At 38.4% G+C, this 16,315-nt stretch overlaps 1 protein-coding gene across 1 annotated transcript; it reads right to left on the reverse strand.

Moving 5' to 3' along the window:
- Positions 1–4,564: 4,564 nt before the first annotated feature.
- Positions 4,565–7,774, reverse strand: LOC129409458 (uncharacterized). Its single transcript, XM_055155591.1, has 4 exons — positions 7,538–7,774; positions 7,090–7,145; positions 4,697–6,301; positions 4,565–4,621 (listed from the first exon to the last, which is right to left on the reverse strand). The coding sequence occupies exons 1-3, from the start codon at positions 7,717–7,719 to the stop codon at positions 4,728–4,730; spliced, it is 1,812 nt and encodes a 603-aa protein (XP_055011566.1). The 5' UTR covers positions 7,720–7,774; the 3' UTR covers positions 4,565–4,621; positions 4,697–4,727.
- Positions 7,775–16,315: the final 8,541 nt, after the last annotated feature.

Genomic DNA, 16,315 nt, shown 5'->3' on the forward strand with positions numbered 1-16,315 from the left:
TCCATAGTATCAAAAAAAAAAAAAAGTCTGACCATCAGGGCGGTCATAAATGGAGTCAGTAGCGTGCATTATTTTCATTAATAAAAAAGGAGAAAATACGATCACTAGTAGTTTGCCGTATTTCTTTACTTCGCAATGCATTCTGGGTAGCGTAGTCAATTGGGGGCTTGGATTCGCCGTCTCAGCAAGATGAACATGGGATCTGTTGAGCCATTTCAGTTTGAACATGAGTGCACATCAAGTTTGGAGGACAACTCGGCGGACAATACTGTAAATGATGAGCATGAAGACGATCAAAGAGATGAGTAAACGAGAGCTGGTCACAATTAATGGAGTCTTTGCAACAAGTGCTTGCCAATGTTAACAGAGAGAGTCTGTTGTAAGGAGCTCAGTTTTCTGTCAGGGGCTGTTCAGGGTGAGTAAATTTACTAATTTAATTCGTATGGAGTAAGAAATATGGAGTAAGAAAGCTTTCAAAAACAGCAGTGTGCATAGGATAGCCATCCGTGCATGTTTTGCTCTAGTTGAGCTTATAAATAATAGGACTAAAGCAGAACTAAGCCAGGACTGAACTGGGACGAAACCAGGTCTATTACCATGTCAAAACCAGGACTGAACCAGGAGAGCCCGCTTGCTGCTGCGTGTTGTAGCTAGTTCATTCGCACGGAATCTCCACGCACCCCTCTCTGCACCGCTCCCCTCTCCTCTCCTCGCTCCCTATTCCGCTCTTCTCCCTGCTCCTCACTTCTTCTCCGCGCACGAAATGTCCGCGCCGCTCCTCGCTCCGCTCTTCCCCCTGCTCCTCACTTCTTCTCCGCGCACGGAATGTCCGCGCACCCCCTCCCCCCACTCCTTACTCCTCCACCTTGCCTAACCAACACTGTAGTTAGTTGTTTACAAGTCATTTGCAGCGATGAGGACTTGGGGGTGGGGGGGGTTTCACGCATGCGCAACATTTGAAAAACGACAAAGTCGCTGGATTTCTCATTCCTTGGAAAATCCTCTATACAACCTTTAAGGTTAAGAGGCAGTAGTGTGGCGTGTCGGCAAACTTAAATCAATTAAAGTTAAAATAAAGTTAATAAACTTATGTTGAAAGATCATTCTACCTCCAAAGTATGGGTCAGCCAGCGAGGTATGTTTTTTGTAATTGTTCATGTCTTTATTTTGTTAATTTTTTTAGTTCGACGGTGGCGTTGGTGATATTGGTGGCATCAAAGGTGTCCTGTAAGTCTCAAGATTGTACAAGCCACAATAAAGATTAGGCAAGCCATCAGTAAACAGAACTCTTTATTGACTACACGAGGAGGTGGTGTGATACAATCACTCTAAATCATTCAGGTGTTCATTGGCAAACTTCAGGCGAGCCACACTGCAGGATTTTAATCCATTGCACCGTAAAGTGTTACCAATGGTTTTCTTAATGACTGTGGTCCCAGCTGCCTTGAGATCATTGACTGGCTGCTGTCGTGTAGTTCTAGGGTCATTTCTCATTGTTCTCATGATCACTGAAACCCCACGAGGTGAGATCTTGTGTGGAGTGGAGAGGTCGATTGATGGTCATTTTGTATTTCTTACATTTTTGAACAATTGCACCAACAGTTGTCTCCTTAACACCCAGCTTCTTGCTTATGGTTTTGGTAGCCCATTCCAGCCCATGTCCCTGACAACCTTTGACAGCGCTTTGGCCTTTTCCATGTTGGAGTGTTTGGAGTCTGATTGATTGACCGATTCTGTGGACAAGGGTCTTTTATACATGTAATTAATTAAAAGAGGCATCTTTAATTCAGGTGATGAGTTGATTAGGAGTGTCTAACTGGTCTGTGGGAGCCAGAACTCTTAATGGTCAGTAAATGATGAAATACTTATTTCATACAATGAAATGCAAATCAATTAATATATTTTCTATAATGTGATTTTCTGGATTTTCTTTTTGATATTCTATCTCTCAATGTTAAAATAAACCTACCATTAAAATTATAGACTGTACATTTCTTTGCCAGTGGACAAACCTACAAAATCAGCAAGGGATCAAATACTTCCTCCACTGTAGCTAAACACCAGTGATGTAGCATAAAAAATAGGTATCTGTACTTCTCTGATGTCCACTTTAAAAATGTACATTTTTTCCTTTTACTTCAGAACATTTGAGAGCAGGTATCAGAACTTTCCTCTCCACTACATTTTTAACTGAACTAAAAATATTTTTTGTGTGAGACTTGCCACAAAAGCCTGGTTTATTTTTGAGCAAACTGCTAGATAAAAAGGTTGATTCATTTTTTTCTGTTGAACAAATTAAGAATAATTCTTTATCAAAATCTCTACATTTGAAGCTTTATAAGCTCTCAAAATATAGGACACATTATTATTCTAACTGCAGTTATTGATTTTACCCACCACAAGTTCTGTTGATAAATCTTCCAATAGTAATATTCATCAATATTTCTTTTACAATTATCATCAATACTTTCATGATTTGTTAATGTGTTATTCTTTTTTATTGTGCATTGTAGTCTTTGCAAAACCCCTAAAATATAACAGAACTTGGTTTTAAGTCTGAACCAATAGAGCCGAAAATCCTGTGCAGGGAGCAGGACTAATCCGGCCTGTGCCTGAGATATAAAAGAAACAAGGCTCTGGTCTACTGACATAGGCCCTAGAATTCGGGGTTACAATTCTGAAATCCAAAACATTTCTCCACACACAAACAAAAAACTAAAATTATTAGTCTATAGTCAGTCCCTCAGTGAAATAAATTTACAGCTGAAATAAGTCAAAGGAACAAATCAGATTTCAAAGCCCAAAACAAAAAAACAACTGAACAAGTCCACTGATATTAACTGAATATCAATTTCATCACTGAAACTCAAAACAGAAATGAGCACTTTTACTGTTCTTGTCACAGGTGGGACATGGTCTTAGACAAAGGGGTTTTCATCTCCTCATATCACAAGCAAGGACTACACCACAGCAATTATACGATAAACATATTATTGATAAGGATAGATGTGATGGCCGGGTACAGACTCAGGATGGGGGCTCTGTCTCAGGCGGTCAGTCCAGCCGATTTAGGACCTCCCCGCTGTCTGGAGAGGCATGGGAGGGAGGGGTCGAGAGAGGTGAGACAGAAACATTTGTTATCAGGATAAGCTTGTATAAAAAGGGCTTCTGGGTAATTTGTGGTTGAGGTGAGCTGTGGTTCATTGAAGAGGAGCAGGAAGAGGTTGAGGTGTTCCTGAATCTCAGTAAATCAGATTTTATTTATTTATTTTAGGAGTGTGTCTTTGCTTGTTCATTGTGAGGCATTATGTCTTTACATGTGTGTGCTACACCTTCATTGTTCACATCAGTTCAAAATCAGTTCAAATACTGTGTAAAACAAATCATTACTTATGCAAATTACTAATGGAAAACACTTAATGGAGCAACATTTCTGTTTGCAAAGTAGTGTTACTGTAATGTGTAACTGCAGTCAGTCACAAATTCCCACATGACTGGGCAGATTCCAAGGTCATCAGCAATCTTTATTTAGATCAGCTTTAGGCAAACACCAAAACTATTATTATTAAAGGAATATTAAGATTATTATTGCATTTTGACATGGTCCTGTAATAGTACAACTATTGTAGACAATAGGGATGCTACAACAGTTATCCCATGAATCAATGTGTATTTCGATGCAAGGGTCATGATATCGAGTTGATCTCAAATTACAGTATAACTACTATAAAGTAGTATATGTGAAGTGTTTTAGTTCCTTTAAGTTTTTTATAATATTCTCTTAAACTGCTAGGGAAAATCCACCATCATAGTTTTGCTTTTTTAGTGATCACTAGGTTCACATGCCTGTGTCCGTGCTGCTCCCTCATTCAGCAGCAGTGAGACAAAAGCTCTTCTCCACACACCCCTGTTCTGTACAGACAGAGCACTCTCCCATCTTCTTTTTGAACACTGAAACTGTTATATTACAAAGAAATGTCTCAAAGGACCATTTATCCGAAAGATAAAACCTATCTGTTAGAATATTTTCAGCTGTTAAGTCTCTATGGAGCTACAGCTCTATGGTACTTCCAGTATCTGGGGAGGACAGCCTGTTAACCATTTCCCTTAAATAAATCCTTAGAAGTTAAGAAGCACTTTTAATTTATAGGTTTGAGGGTTCAGGCCGGGGGAGTTATTAAAAAGATGGGCATTTTCATACAAGTAATGCAAAATAACTGAATAAAGTGTATCTAAAGTGTATTAGATAGCACATCTCAGAAGCTCTCATGTGAGATGATATTGATAGATTGAATTTCTCCTTTGCCATTATGTACTTTGTCTACTGGAGAAAAGTTTGGTCTAAACAAACTTTTGTCCAGTTGACAAACTGAGTTTCTCCTTTGCCATGGATTCTACCTGGATGACTAAGGGATTTTTCACATATTGTTCATAATATTAAGTTGGCTGTACTACATAAAATCCAGCAATAAGTATGTATGCATGTACCAGACTTACTCCTGGTGTAAAATTTAAACCTCAGGTAGCCAGCAGCATGGCTCTATTGAGTAATCAGGAAACAGAATTACAAATTGTTCACTTTATTGAACTGAAAAACTCTGCCTGAACTTCCTTCTGGAACCTGCAACATAAAACTACACATTAATATATATTAGTGACAAAAGTCCCCATTACACAGTACTCGTAAAGTACTCACAGTATGTTGAGCTCCCGGTGCTGCAGCCACATCAGTAGGAATGCCCACTGTGTTGTACATACTCAAAGTGGTTTTGACCTTGCTGATCAGGTTGCTGGTCATATCCAACATTTGTCCCATGTTGTACCATATAATTAGTTTGTCCAGGCTTCACTACAGACTGCTGTGAATTAGGCTCCTTGTGCACATAGGAGGTGTAGGACTGAGGATTGAAAAAGTGGACACTAGGTTGATCAGTCTTTACATTTTTAGAGTCTTGCCACCATCTGAAAGGAGTTTTTTGGTATGCCCCTGAGTGCTGTACATTTGTTCCCTGTGTAGGATTTGGTGTGTAGCCTTCCATATTTAGAAACATATTTGTATAGTGTGGTTTTGTCTGCACTGGGCCACTAGGGGGAGTGTGGCCATGGTGGTGAACTTGACCTTGGTAGTAATTTTGTAAAAGGGCTGCAAAATTTTCAAACCCGGGGCACTTCTCTAATGGAATCATGAGTTGACCATTAACATATTTAGCGTACTGTAAAACACTTTTCCTAACGTCTGCACTGTCAGAACTGGTAATTGGGAACCACGTATGAGAGTAATGCACATTTTGGGCCGGATACTGGGCTGGATGCTGGACACCACTTCCTGGATCAGCTGAACTTAAGTGCCGTTGACCCCTCCAGTAGTTTGTCGGGGTTTGGTGATGACCAAAGTCTAAGTGGTGAGAGCCACTTAGACTTTGTGTTGAAGGATGATTATGTCCCACTGGCTTGAAAAACACTGGGTTTTGTTGTGTCCGAGTACTCGTTTGGGCATTTTGGTTGCTTTGTCCCTTGTGGTCAAGTAGCCCAGAAAAAAAGGATACCAACTTGCTCTCTGGTGGTCTCTGAGAAACCACCTTGGTACCTGATGGCTTTTGGTACACTGGCTTATTTACGTCTGGCATGTAATAAGGATAATTATAAAATCTTGTGTGTGAGGTACCAGTGTTGGAAAGTCCAGCATTGAACACACTAGCAGGAGCTTTAGGAGCTGCAGTTGTTGTAGGTAGAGGGATAGACAAGCTAAAATGAAAGCCGTGCTTAGAAGAGTCTTGGTGCTTTTTACTGGGGTAGAATGAACCATGCTTTGAAGAATCCTCGAACGGACTTTCAATTTTACTCTCCATGTGAAAGTGACCAGATCCCTGTGACTGAGAATAGTCCTGTCCCGTGCTCCCATCCTCAGGGTTAGACATAGGAGCTTGAAAATTGATATGAAATGACCTGGGTTTGGCCCCTTGGTCCTGTGTCTCAGGGTTTTCAGGAGGGACTTTTTCAGTAGGGACAGTTTCAGGAGGGACATTTTTAGGAGGGACATTTTCAGGAAGGACATTTTCAGGAGGGACATTTTCAGGAGGGACATTTTCAGGAAGGACATTTTCAGGAGGGACATTTCCTTCCATATTTTTGACAGTGTTTGGGTTCTGGAATATGATGGGATTTAATGATTTTGGGCTAGGAGCCCTCCACCCTTCAGAAGGTGGCCAGTTGGGCACCGCTGGTTGCCCCCAACTCTGTGCAGGCGGAGGAGGCCCCCAATACAGGGGCGGCCAGGCTTCTGAACTAATCTTAGCATGACCTTAAAAAAAAAAAAAAAAAAAAAAAAGGAAAGTTTATGGTTTCTATAATGAGGACTTGAATTTAGTTTTACAGATGAAACATCACAATTATAATCATTATTTTCTGATCTATGTTATGATGTTGGTTTCTCATCATAAACTTACCTGGAGTTGCTTTTTGTTTCATTTATACATGTTTAAGACACACACACACCTTGAATATTTCTTCTCCGAAAGAGAGACAGTGTTTTCAACTTGTGATGTCATGTTGTAATACTGGAAGTGCTCCACTCCATATCTTCACTAGAATCATTTGAATGTATTTCAGCTCAAATTGCCAAGATCTACTGAACAAAAACATAAAATGTAGCGGTCATCTTGAAAACTACTACTTCTTGACATCACAGGTTTAGACAAAGAATTTTGAGTTTTGGAGAAGTAGACAGCCTAATAATAAAAGTTTATGCAAACGTGTGAATGAAACAAAACACAGCTCCAGGTATGATTATGAAGTGTTTACAACATTATAACATTACTAAACACTCACAAGAGTCAATTTTGTGCAATATAGGACCTTTAACAAATGAAATGCATTAGCCCCAACCACTTACATATACTGGAATTGGAACTGTCATGTACATTTTTTGATGAATGTACATGACAGTCTGCCAAATATAAACTGTACTAGAAAAAAGCTCCTCCCAACAGCAGCCATAGCTTTTATGAATACTTAAAAAAGGTCACATAAAAGTATCTCATTATCACAATATTAGGTCCAGGTACTGTAAACATAAACAGTGACACATACCATTTGGAAGAGCTGCAGCATGGGCAACATCAGATATCAAAAGGGCCAGCAAAATACTGTGAACATAAAACACCAGAAAACACTTAAAGGTGCACTGTAAATTTTCAGTTCGGGGTTTGTCACCTTGCTTCCATGGGCTTCACTGCTCTGCTTAGAATGTTCCACAGCATGACATTAAACAGATTTACCTCACATTTATTTAATTACAGGTGCTTTTTTTGCTCAGAAATACTTTGAAAAACAAACATTCTGACTGTTGATGGGATTGCCTCTCTACAGACCTGACCTGGTTTTGTTTCCGTGATGATAGAAAGTTTTAATGTCATACTGTGAAACATTTCAGACAAAGCAATGACATCTCCATGGAGAAAAGCAGATGATGGAAACTCCTCCAGAAAAGTTACACAAAGCACCTTTAAAACTTGAAATAAAACTCAAATGCTGATACCTTGTCAGATGGACCACAGCTGACATATTTGTAGCTATCACCTTGAGTATGTGAACAATCAAAACACCAGCGTCTGCAGCTCTCCGCAGCAGAACTCTCAGAGGCAGGTGCCGTCCAATGGGAAAATGCAGTATTTCTGTATTTTCCACCCAGTACACAAAGCCAAACAAAGTGAGCCTCATAAAGTTCACTGGAGATGGTCTTTGGCACTGCTTCAAAAACAGGTGTCACCAATCAGGCGAGGCTGCAGCTGCCTCCACTCACCCTGATCAGACCTGGCACTAAACTAAACCAAAGCACTGCCAGATACGTACACATGGAGATGACTTCTTCTTCTGGAGAGTTTAATGGCGGCTTACATCCAAGAGGTTGTATCACCTCCAAAATTACAATACAGAGCAGAGTGGATCCGGTTATAATGTTTGGACAGTACTCAGCGCTAAATTAAAAGGTCCCATATTATGCCATTTTCTGATCTCTGTTATAATGTTGTTTCCTCATCACAAACACACCAGGAGTTGTGTTTTGTTTCATTCACATATGTCCAACACACTAACCCGGCATATTTAGGCTGAGTTCTTCTCTCACACAGAAAATGCTCTGCTCCACCTTGTGATGTCATGTGGTAATGCAGATGTGTACTCCAGTGTTTTTAACTCTCTACACCTTCACTAGAATCATTTGGATGAATTCAGCCCTGGAATTGTCAATCTCTACTGAACTAAATAGTAATGATAATAAATCTTTATTTATAAAGAACTTTTATAAACAAGGTTTACAAAGAAGCAGCAAAGAACAATAGAAAAAGCATAGAAAAAGCATAAAAATAGCATACACAAGGCATAAAAAACAGGCAATGATGCAAACAATGCAATAAATTATAATAAATAAATAAAAGAAATATAATAGAAATAAATAAGGGATAAAATCAAGCTAAAACCAGTTAAAAGAATCTAACCAATAAAAATGACTCTTTAGAAGTGATTTAAAAGATGATACTGATGGTGCGACCTCCTCAGGCAGGTCATTTCAAAACCGAGGTGCCCAGACTGAAAATTAATCGCCCTTCGTCTGGAGCCTGGACTTTGTAACAGCCACAGGGACCTGCCTGAGGATCTAAGGCTGCGGGAGGGCTCATACGGGGTTAAAAGTTCTGAAATGCAACTTGGTGCAAGACCTAAACGAGCTTTAAAAATGATCAGTAAACTCTAATAATCAGTTCTAAAACACACAAGCAGCCAGTGAAGGGAAGCTAAAACAGAGGTAATGTGTTGATGTCTGTTAAACTAAGTAAAGAGTCTAGCTGTTACGTTCTGAACCAGTTGGAGGCGGGAGATGGATTTGGACTCAATAAAAAGTAACTGTGTCAAGGTAAAAGGTAGCTATTAACTTGAAAACGACCATACTACCATCATAACATCACAAATTGGAACATAACATGTTGAGTTTTGGACATGTGGACAGAGTAATAATAAAGGTTTACTCAAATTCTCCAGGTATGTTTTTGATGTGGTAACAAAATGCATTCCTGTGAGCTGTAAACTACGTTAAACATTAAACACACCTGTCATGATAACAAATTTTGAAGTTCAATATATTGCTTAAGAAAATATGACGATAAACAATAACTGAAACTAATTCATGCCACTGACGCAATAACCCTAGAGAATAATTATCCCCAGAAATTCCAAATGTATAATAATATCGAAACTGTAAAAACACAAACTGTAATGAATAAATAGCAGAAGGAAACTGTTAGTTTGTATTTGAGTCATCCAAGTTATTTATTCAACCCTTTTCAGTACAAATCTAATAATTACAGAAAAGTAAGAAAAAGTACCTACAATAAATATCCTCAAAAATAATTGTTCCATCTGTTTTGAAAGATGAGTCAATATAATAATTATCATCAAAGGCCTAATTTGAGGTAAAGGAGGTACTTTTTTTCTTGCAGAGATTTCTTTTTAATCCATTAAAAAAAAATGATTTAACTATTCTAAAGTTATATCTGTTGGTGTAATTTTTCATTGGACAGTCTGAAGTGAAGTCAGAAGTTTGACTATTATTTGTTAAATAATACACATTACATAAAAAAAAAAAACATAAAAAGATGGGGTATACCCCTTTCAGATGTACTGCTGGTGTAATCTAGTCAAGAAAATTGTTGTGTTAGTGGTTAGTGTACAGAATACTAAGGATACCAATACCAATACCAATACCAATACCACAATGATAGTAAAAAAGTATTTTATAGACAATATAATGTCATTTTAACATAACATAATAATAGTTATTATTTGGTCTTTGGTCTGATATGAAGAAGACCATTCTAAAACTATTCAGTATTGGTAGTTTTCAGAGGTGTCACACTCCCAGACAGGGGCAAGGGCAGTTTTTTGTATTGAATACATTGTAATATATCTGAAAGGTAAATTCACAAATGTAAAAGCTGATACATTTATTTTTGTGCCTACACCCCATCGCTATATAACAGCAAAAATCTGGTTTTCATTCATATTAATTTTTGCTGCCCCCATCTGTATGAATTAAAAACGGCCTATAGATGTTGTGATCTCATCTGAAACATATCAGTTTTTGAAACCAATTTTAGCTCTAAAATGTAGTTTGAAAAATCACATTGTTTTTTCACACATTACTTGTAACTGTGAGTGATTGAAGTGTGACTGCTATTCCCTTCCTTCATCTGTATGTGTGCAGACCAGTGAGAGGGTGACCAGTCCAATTCAGTGGAGCGGAGCAGAGCAGCCCGGTCCAACTCTGCACCCTGACACAGCCCTGTAATGATGATGGATCTCCTCAAGGTGCTGTGTTTATGTTGCCTCTTTATTTATTTGTCCTTTCATTGGCTGTCAGGGAGGGTTGTGGTGTGGAGGTAGAGTAGTGGGGGGTTCCTTCTGGCTTTATTATTGAGATTTATATGAAGCATTGCAGCAATCTCAGCCCCAAGACAAAACTACTGGCCACAGATGGAAGGAGTCTGAATTCTGATAGTAAAGTTGTCTTTATAATGTGTTTATATGATTTCTGTTCTGCATATCCATATTTTAAAGCTTCACCAATTGATCTGCTGCTTAACCTTATCTTATGTTATTATCTTTACAATGTGTTTCTCCCATGGGTATGAACAATCAGCATATCAACTATTCTTATACTTTTGACAGTACACTTGAAGGCCACTAGGAGGCATTTGTTCATCACGACTTGAAATCATGCATTTGGTTTAGAGACAGACTGTATTTATTGTAGGTTAAAGGGATTTTGCTCTTTCTCAAGATTCAGATTATCAAAACCCTAGCCTTACAGAACTAGTGTTAAAGGTCCTATATTATACAAAATTGACTCTTGTCAGCTTTAAACCATGTTAGAATGTTGTTACCTCCAAAAAAACACACCTAGAGTTGTGTTGTGTTTTATTCACATTCATATTTACATTTGAGTAATCCTGCATTATTGGACTGTCTGCATCCCCAAAGCTCAAAATGCTCTGTTCGACCTTGTGATGTCATGTAGTGTTAGTTTTCAAGTTAATAACTACCTTTTACCTTTTGTTCAGTAGAGATAGGCAATTCCAGGGCTGAAATAATCCAAATGATTCTAAGTGTATAGAGTTTATGTGTTAAACATGTGTGAATTAAACAAAACACAACTCCTGGTATGTTTTTGATGATTTGATTTTAATTTAAAGTAAATTATTCAGCAAGTGAGTAGTATGCTTCAAATTTCCATGTGTTCAATGTCGTAATGAATGCCAAACATCGCTTTAAATCAGTGTCAGTGTCTTAACTCCATTTTAAGGCAGATGCTATTTACCGCCAGTCAAGGTTGAATTTATGTGACTGTACATATTATTAGAACTTTACTCACTCCATAAATCAATTGTACTAAAGCTGAGCCACTCTGTAGAATTAAAACACAAAATGTTTCTGTTTGATTTTCTCTCTCAATAAGTAGGGCAGATTTGTGATTAATCTCCTTTGAAATAAATGTATGCCGCTATATAAATGGCTTGGACCTCCGTCTTCTACAGTGATGGAGGATGTGAAGTGGTGAACAGCAGGCAATGCAAATGCTATCATCCATCTACTTAGAAACGCCTCAAAGATGGATTTAAACGCAATGCTACTGAGCTAATGGGCTAATTCAACTTTTGTGAAAAGTCTGTCCAAATGCGTAGGCTCATTAATACTTTATTTAAAACTACTACTCTACTCATTAAGTAATACATGCAACAGTTTGCCATATGGATCACTAGAGTTTAACCACTGCGAGATAGGTGATGTATCCCAAAACATATCCTTTTGCTTAAAGGTGCACTGTGTAACTTTTCTGGTGGAGGGTCCGCTACCTACTTTTATCCATGGAGATGTTATTGCTTTGCTTGGAATGTTTCATTGTATGATTTTAAACATATCCATCAAGTATTTATTTATTACGGGTATTTCTGTTACTCAAAAATACAATAAATTCTTCTGTGAATAGCGGCGACTCTCCACACATCTGAACTGTAATGTAAGTGTAAGTGTAGTGCTGTAACCTGCTTCTCCCCCTCGTGATAGATTGGTTTAATCTGTACTGTGGAACATTCTAGACCAGTGTTTCCCAGTGTTGCTTTTTTTTTCTGGGCACCCATATTTTAAAAGTCACAAACCTTCACAACCGAAGTCAATAGACATTAATCACAAATTAAAGTGGATTTAACCATTATTGAACATTAATGAGGATATTTCATTGTTGACTGAGTGATCGCATCTCTTTAAACAATTAGTATTACTCAACATTTCAATGAAACAATGAAAAATAGTAATTGAACCAGCAATAAAAGGTATATTTAAGTCACCTATTTGGACATTAAATGTAGCCCATTTATTTTTCTTTTCAACATTTAATTGAATCAGAAATATTGGAACAAAATAGTCTCTAGCGCTCTCATGTGTCAGAACTATAGATTGCAGACCTACATGCAGATCGTGACAAGGTGACCCAAAAAAATCTCTTGTGACCCACCTGAGGGTTGCGACCCAGTCTTTGGGAAACAATGTTCTAGGCAAAGCAATAACCTTTCTGAGGTAGCGGACCCACTAGAAATGCTACACAATGCACTTTTCATTTACACTAGACGTCGTAGGTAACAGGTCTTGTTTATTATGCCTTTCAATTGGCACTTTTCAAGCAGTAAAATAAGCAAAATATTTCATAATGTGTTCTATTGTAGTAGAAGCCACCTTATAACCCACTATTATACTTCATCTAATTGTCTGTGCTGCCTGCCTGACGTTAAACTGACATAGTCATTTTGACAACCGAATGTCCCTACATTCAAAATTAGAACTACTCAGACCTTGTAATGAGGAGAAATACTGAGAGAAACTTCTTTTTCAGGGAAGCTCGTGCTGTGTGATTGTCAACAGGATCCTAAAGTGAAGCACTGAGGTGTTTGTCACATGTGTCAGTCTCCTGTGAGCTGACATTGCCTGTTACAGTAGAGCTTCGAGAATCATGTGAATTTAAAGCTGTATGAGGTGTTATAGCAATTTCTTCAACAGGAATTCTTATTTTATTTTAAGCTGTCAAAATGTTCAGTACATCTCAGTGAAGCTGTGGTAGATGAAGGTCCATTATGTAACTGTTCTGATGGAGGGTCTGCTAAGATGTTGAAGATTATTAAACTGTCTATCAGGCATCTATTGACTTACAGATACAGAAAATATATCATGCTTACTGCGGATAAAGTCGCCTCTCCACAGATCTGGAACTTGCTTGTCTCCATGGAGATGTTGACAGTAATTACAAACTGTGAAACATTACAGGTAAAGCAAATATCTCCACCACTTATTTCCTCACTTTTAAAAAAAATATACCATCCTATCCATGTATTTGCAGAGGTTGCTGGTGCTAGGTTAGCGCATGTCAATGGGCATAGTTAACCTGCCACTTAAAACAGTCTTACCCACCCCACAAAGGAAATCTATTCTAAATCTTCGCCAAACTATCGATGTGAATGTCTGTGTTGATAGAATAACACTAAATTCTAAATACTAAATAAAACTAACCTTGCATTGCATAAATCATTGCATGTTGAGGGACTATTTTCTCAGCAGCAGTGGAATTTTACTTTGCCAATAAGATAGGTGCTAGCTGATACCAGTCCGCTGCTGCCAAGCCTTTCTATCAGAAAGTACAACTTGCTGCTTCTGCTCAGACATAAATCCTTCAAATGCAAGATTGGTTTACTTCTAAAATTATTCTATTGACCCAGACATTTACATCAACTTTCTGGTGTAATAATAGATTTGCTTTGGGTGTTTTGTGGAGTGAGCAAGTTTTTAGTGTCAGGCTAACTATGGCCATTGACATGTGCTAGCCTAGCACCAGCGACCTCTGCAAATACAAGGACTGGATGGAATATTTTAAAAAGTGTCTCCATACGTCTCCAACACTCTGGCTCACTAGGAAATTAGGTCCTATGTGTAAAATTTCAGACTGTCCCTTTAAAGCAACATGGTGGCATACAAGTAAAAACAAACGAAAAAACATAACACTGAGAAACAGTATGGATTCTTGCAGGAGCAACAAGTAAAGTTATTATTATTATTTTTATCTTGTATGTACATGAGATAAAGGAAGTTATAGACTTTATTCTGAATGTTAGTGGGTATTTGAGAGATGTCCTTCACATATGAGAGACAAATTAGTGGCTGGGACTGGACTTTGTCAGTGTTGTTTGTTATACGTTATAATTTCTGGTATCAAACCCTCCTGCAACTGAACAGAGAGGAACCGAGTCTCCAGGCAAATGTATTTTACTTCCAACACTCCTCACCATTCTAATAAAAAACATTAATATTCCACAGTATCTAGCAACTCCAGTTCTGTTAACTATCTTGAATTTTCAGATTAAGCTCCATAGTTTTCTTCCTGTCTCTCCTCCAGCAGGACCCCAGCCAGCCCACTGAACAATCCAAAACAGAGTGGATGTGAAGTGGGTTGCAGTCTCCTGTTATCTCATTCAGCCAAACTCTCTCATTCTGATTAAACCATTTTTAATTAGTTTGCATTTGTAAGATTTACATTAGGCACCTCTGACCCCTGTGATGCTTTACCAGATTACCCGCTGTGTTGATGCTTGTTGTGCGACTCACATTGCACAGGATCTGCAGTCGCTTCTGGAGTGGTGAAGTTAATCACTGCTCATTGTTCCCTGGTAATTATCTGGGACTGTAGAGTTTTTTCTTTTTTCATTACCAAAGTTGGCTGTTGCATAAATACTGCAAATCATTTTATGCAACATGCCATCATTATACGCACAATAGAGACAAAACAACACGACTGTGGGAGAGAGCAATTAGTGAAGTTACTGGCAAGTCGGTGAAGAGAACAGGAGTCTGGTTCCAAATGTGATGATGTGGTATTTCACTTGTTCAAGTAAAATCACTCATATTTATAAATTGCCCTTCAACCCCTTTTTAACTTTTCTGGTGAAGCTATGTTGCCTAATTCATCAGCCGGTTTCACTTCGTGGAAGCCGTCTGACCTCGCAACGTTAGAATTCGTTCACTCGATGGTAGGCGGGTACTTTTTAAAAATTTTACCAATCCCTGCTATTTGATCGTGATGTATGTAATGCGCCGCTAACGGGGCTAACTAGTATATTGTTTTTCCCAAATCCCATAGGAAGAAGGGCAATAACGTCTTTCCCCTTGATAAAATTCACCAAACATTCTCTTTGTTTTGGCTTTAAATCCTCAATCTCGGGAATTGCTGCCAACACAGAATGTATGGCTCTTCGCTGATTGGCTGGTGCCCGAACTCCCACTTCCAGGGTTCTTGCAGACCGTTCAGTGTATTCCAATTCCTGACCTAGTCGCTGGAGAGAAATGAAATTGAGCACTAGGTGGCGCCAGTCTGGCTAGGAGCTACCTGCTTGTCTCCATAGAAATTTTCTTGCTTGTTGGTTGGATAATATGACATAAATATATCCATTTGGAATTTATTCAGTTACACATGTTTTTATTGTTCAACAATACATAAAAACATGCATTCTAACTGTGAGCAGGTTGTTTGTTTCTCCACAGATTTGACTGTAATTTGGGCTAGAATTGTTACCCTCTTGTCTCCATATAATAGATCCAAAATATCTGTAATCCAAAATAGATAAGTTCAATGTCATATTGTGGAACATTTTAGGCATAGCAATAACATCTCCGTGGAAATGAGCTGGCTGACCGTCCTCCAGAAACGTTATTTATTGCATTTAATGTCAGATCGATAACTATTATATGTCATAGTGAGCACATTTCAGCATTCTGCTTCATCTATTGGTAATGTTATAAATGACCATTAAAAAGCCAAAACCTCATTTTGTGGTTTAGTTAAGATTAAAGGTTATTCAATCATACACCCACACTCTTGTAATGGATAAATGACGTATCCAATTTAATCTGCACAGAATAGAAAGATAGACATCTGTTTTTCTCAACTTAAACAGTTGTGTTTGTGATTTTGACCAGTGCTCCAAAGACACTGACCGTGGTTGATAGTCAAACTGTCCCAGCTCCCTCAAACACCTCTCTTTCCCCTCCAGTGTTTATTCCTCCTGCCATCACCAACATGACTCAATGTAATGAACCACACCCTGCTGCTTTCCGGAGTTGCTCCACACAAGTGATGGGGAGGATGTGACGGAGAGGAGAGCCGAGAAAGAGAAAATTGAGTGATTCACATCTTCAGCCCTCTGGCACTGACCAATTTGAAGCTGTC

This window comes from Boleophthalmus pectinirostris, unplaced genomic scaffold, assembly GCF_026225935.1.
Source record: "Boleophthalmus pectinirostris isolate CB_2022bp ecotype Guang Dong unplaced genomic scaffold, ASM2622593v1 HiC_scaffold_2, whole genome shotgun sequence".
Taxonomy (NCBI): Eukaryota; Metazoa; Chordata; class Actinopteri; order Gobiiformes; family Gobiidae; genus Boleophthalmus; species Boleophthalmus pectinirostris.

Bases quoted from the DNA above. Each gene is read 5' to 3' on its own strand.
- LOC129409458 (XM_055155591.1), bottom strand. From the start codon at position 7,719: ATGAGGCTCACTTTGTTTGGCTTTGTGTACTGGGTGGAAAATACAGAA. The intron at 7,146-7,537 runs GTATCAGCATTT...TTATGTTCACAG, and splicing joins GCTGTGGTCCATCTGACAAG to TATTTTGCTGGCCCTTTTGA. The intron at 6,302-7,089 runs GTATGTGTCACT...TTTTTTTTTAAG, and splicing joins TGCTGCAGCTCTTCCAAATG to GTCATGCTAAGATTAGTTCA.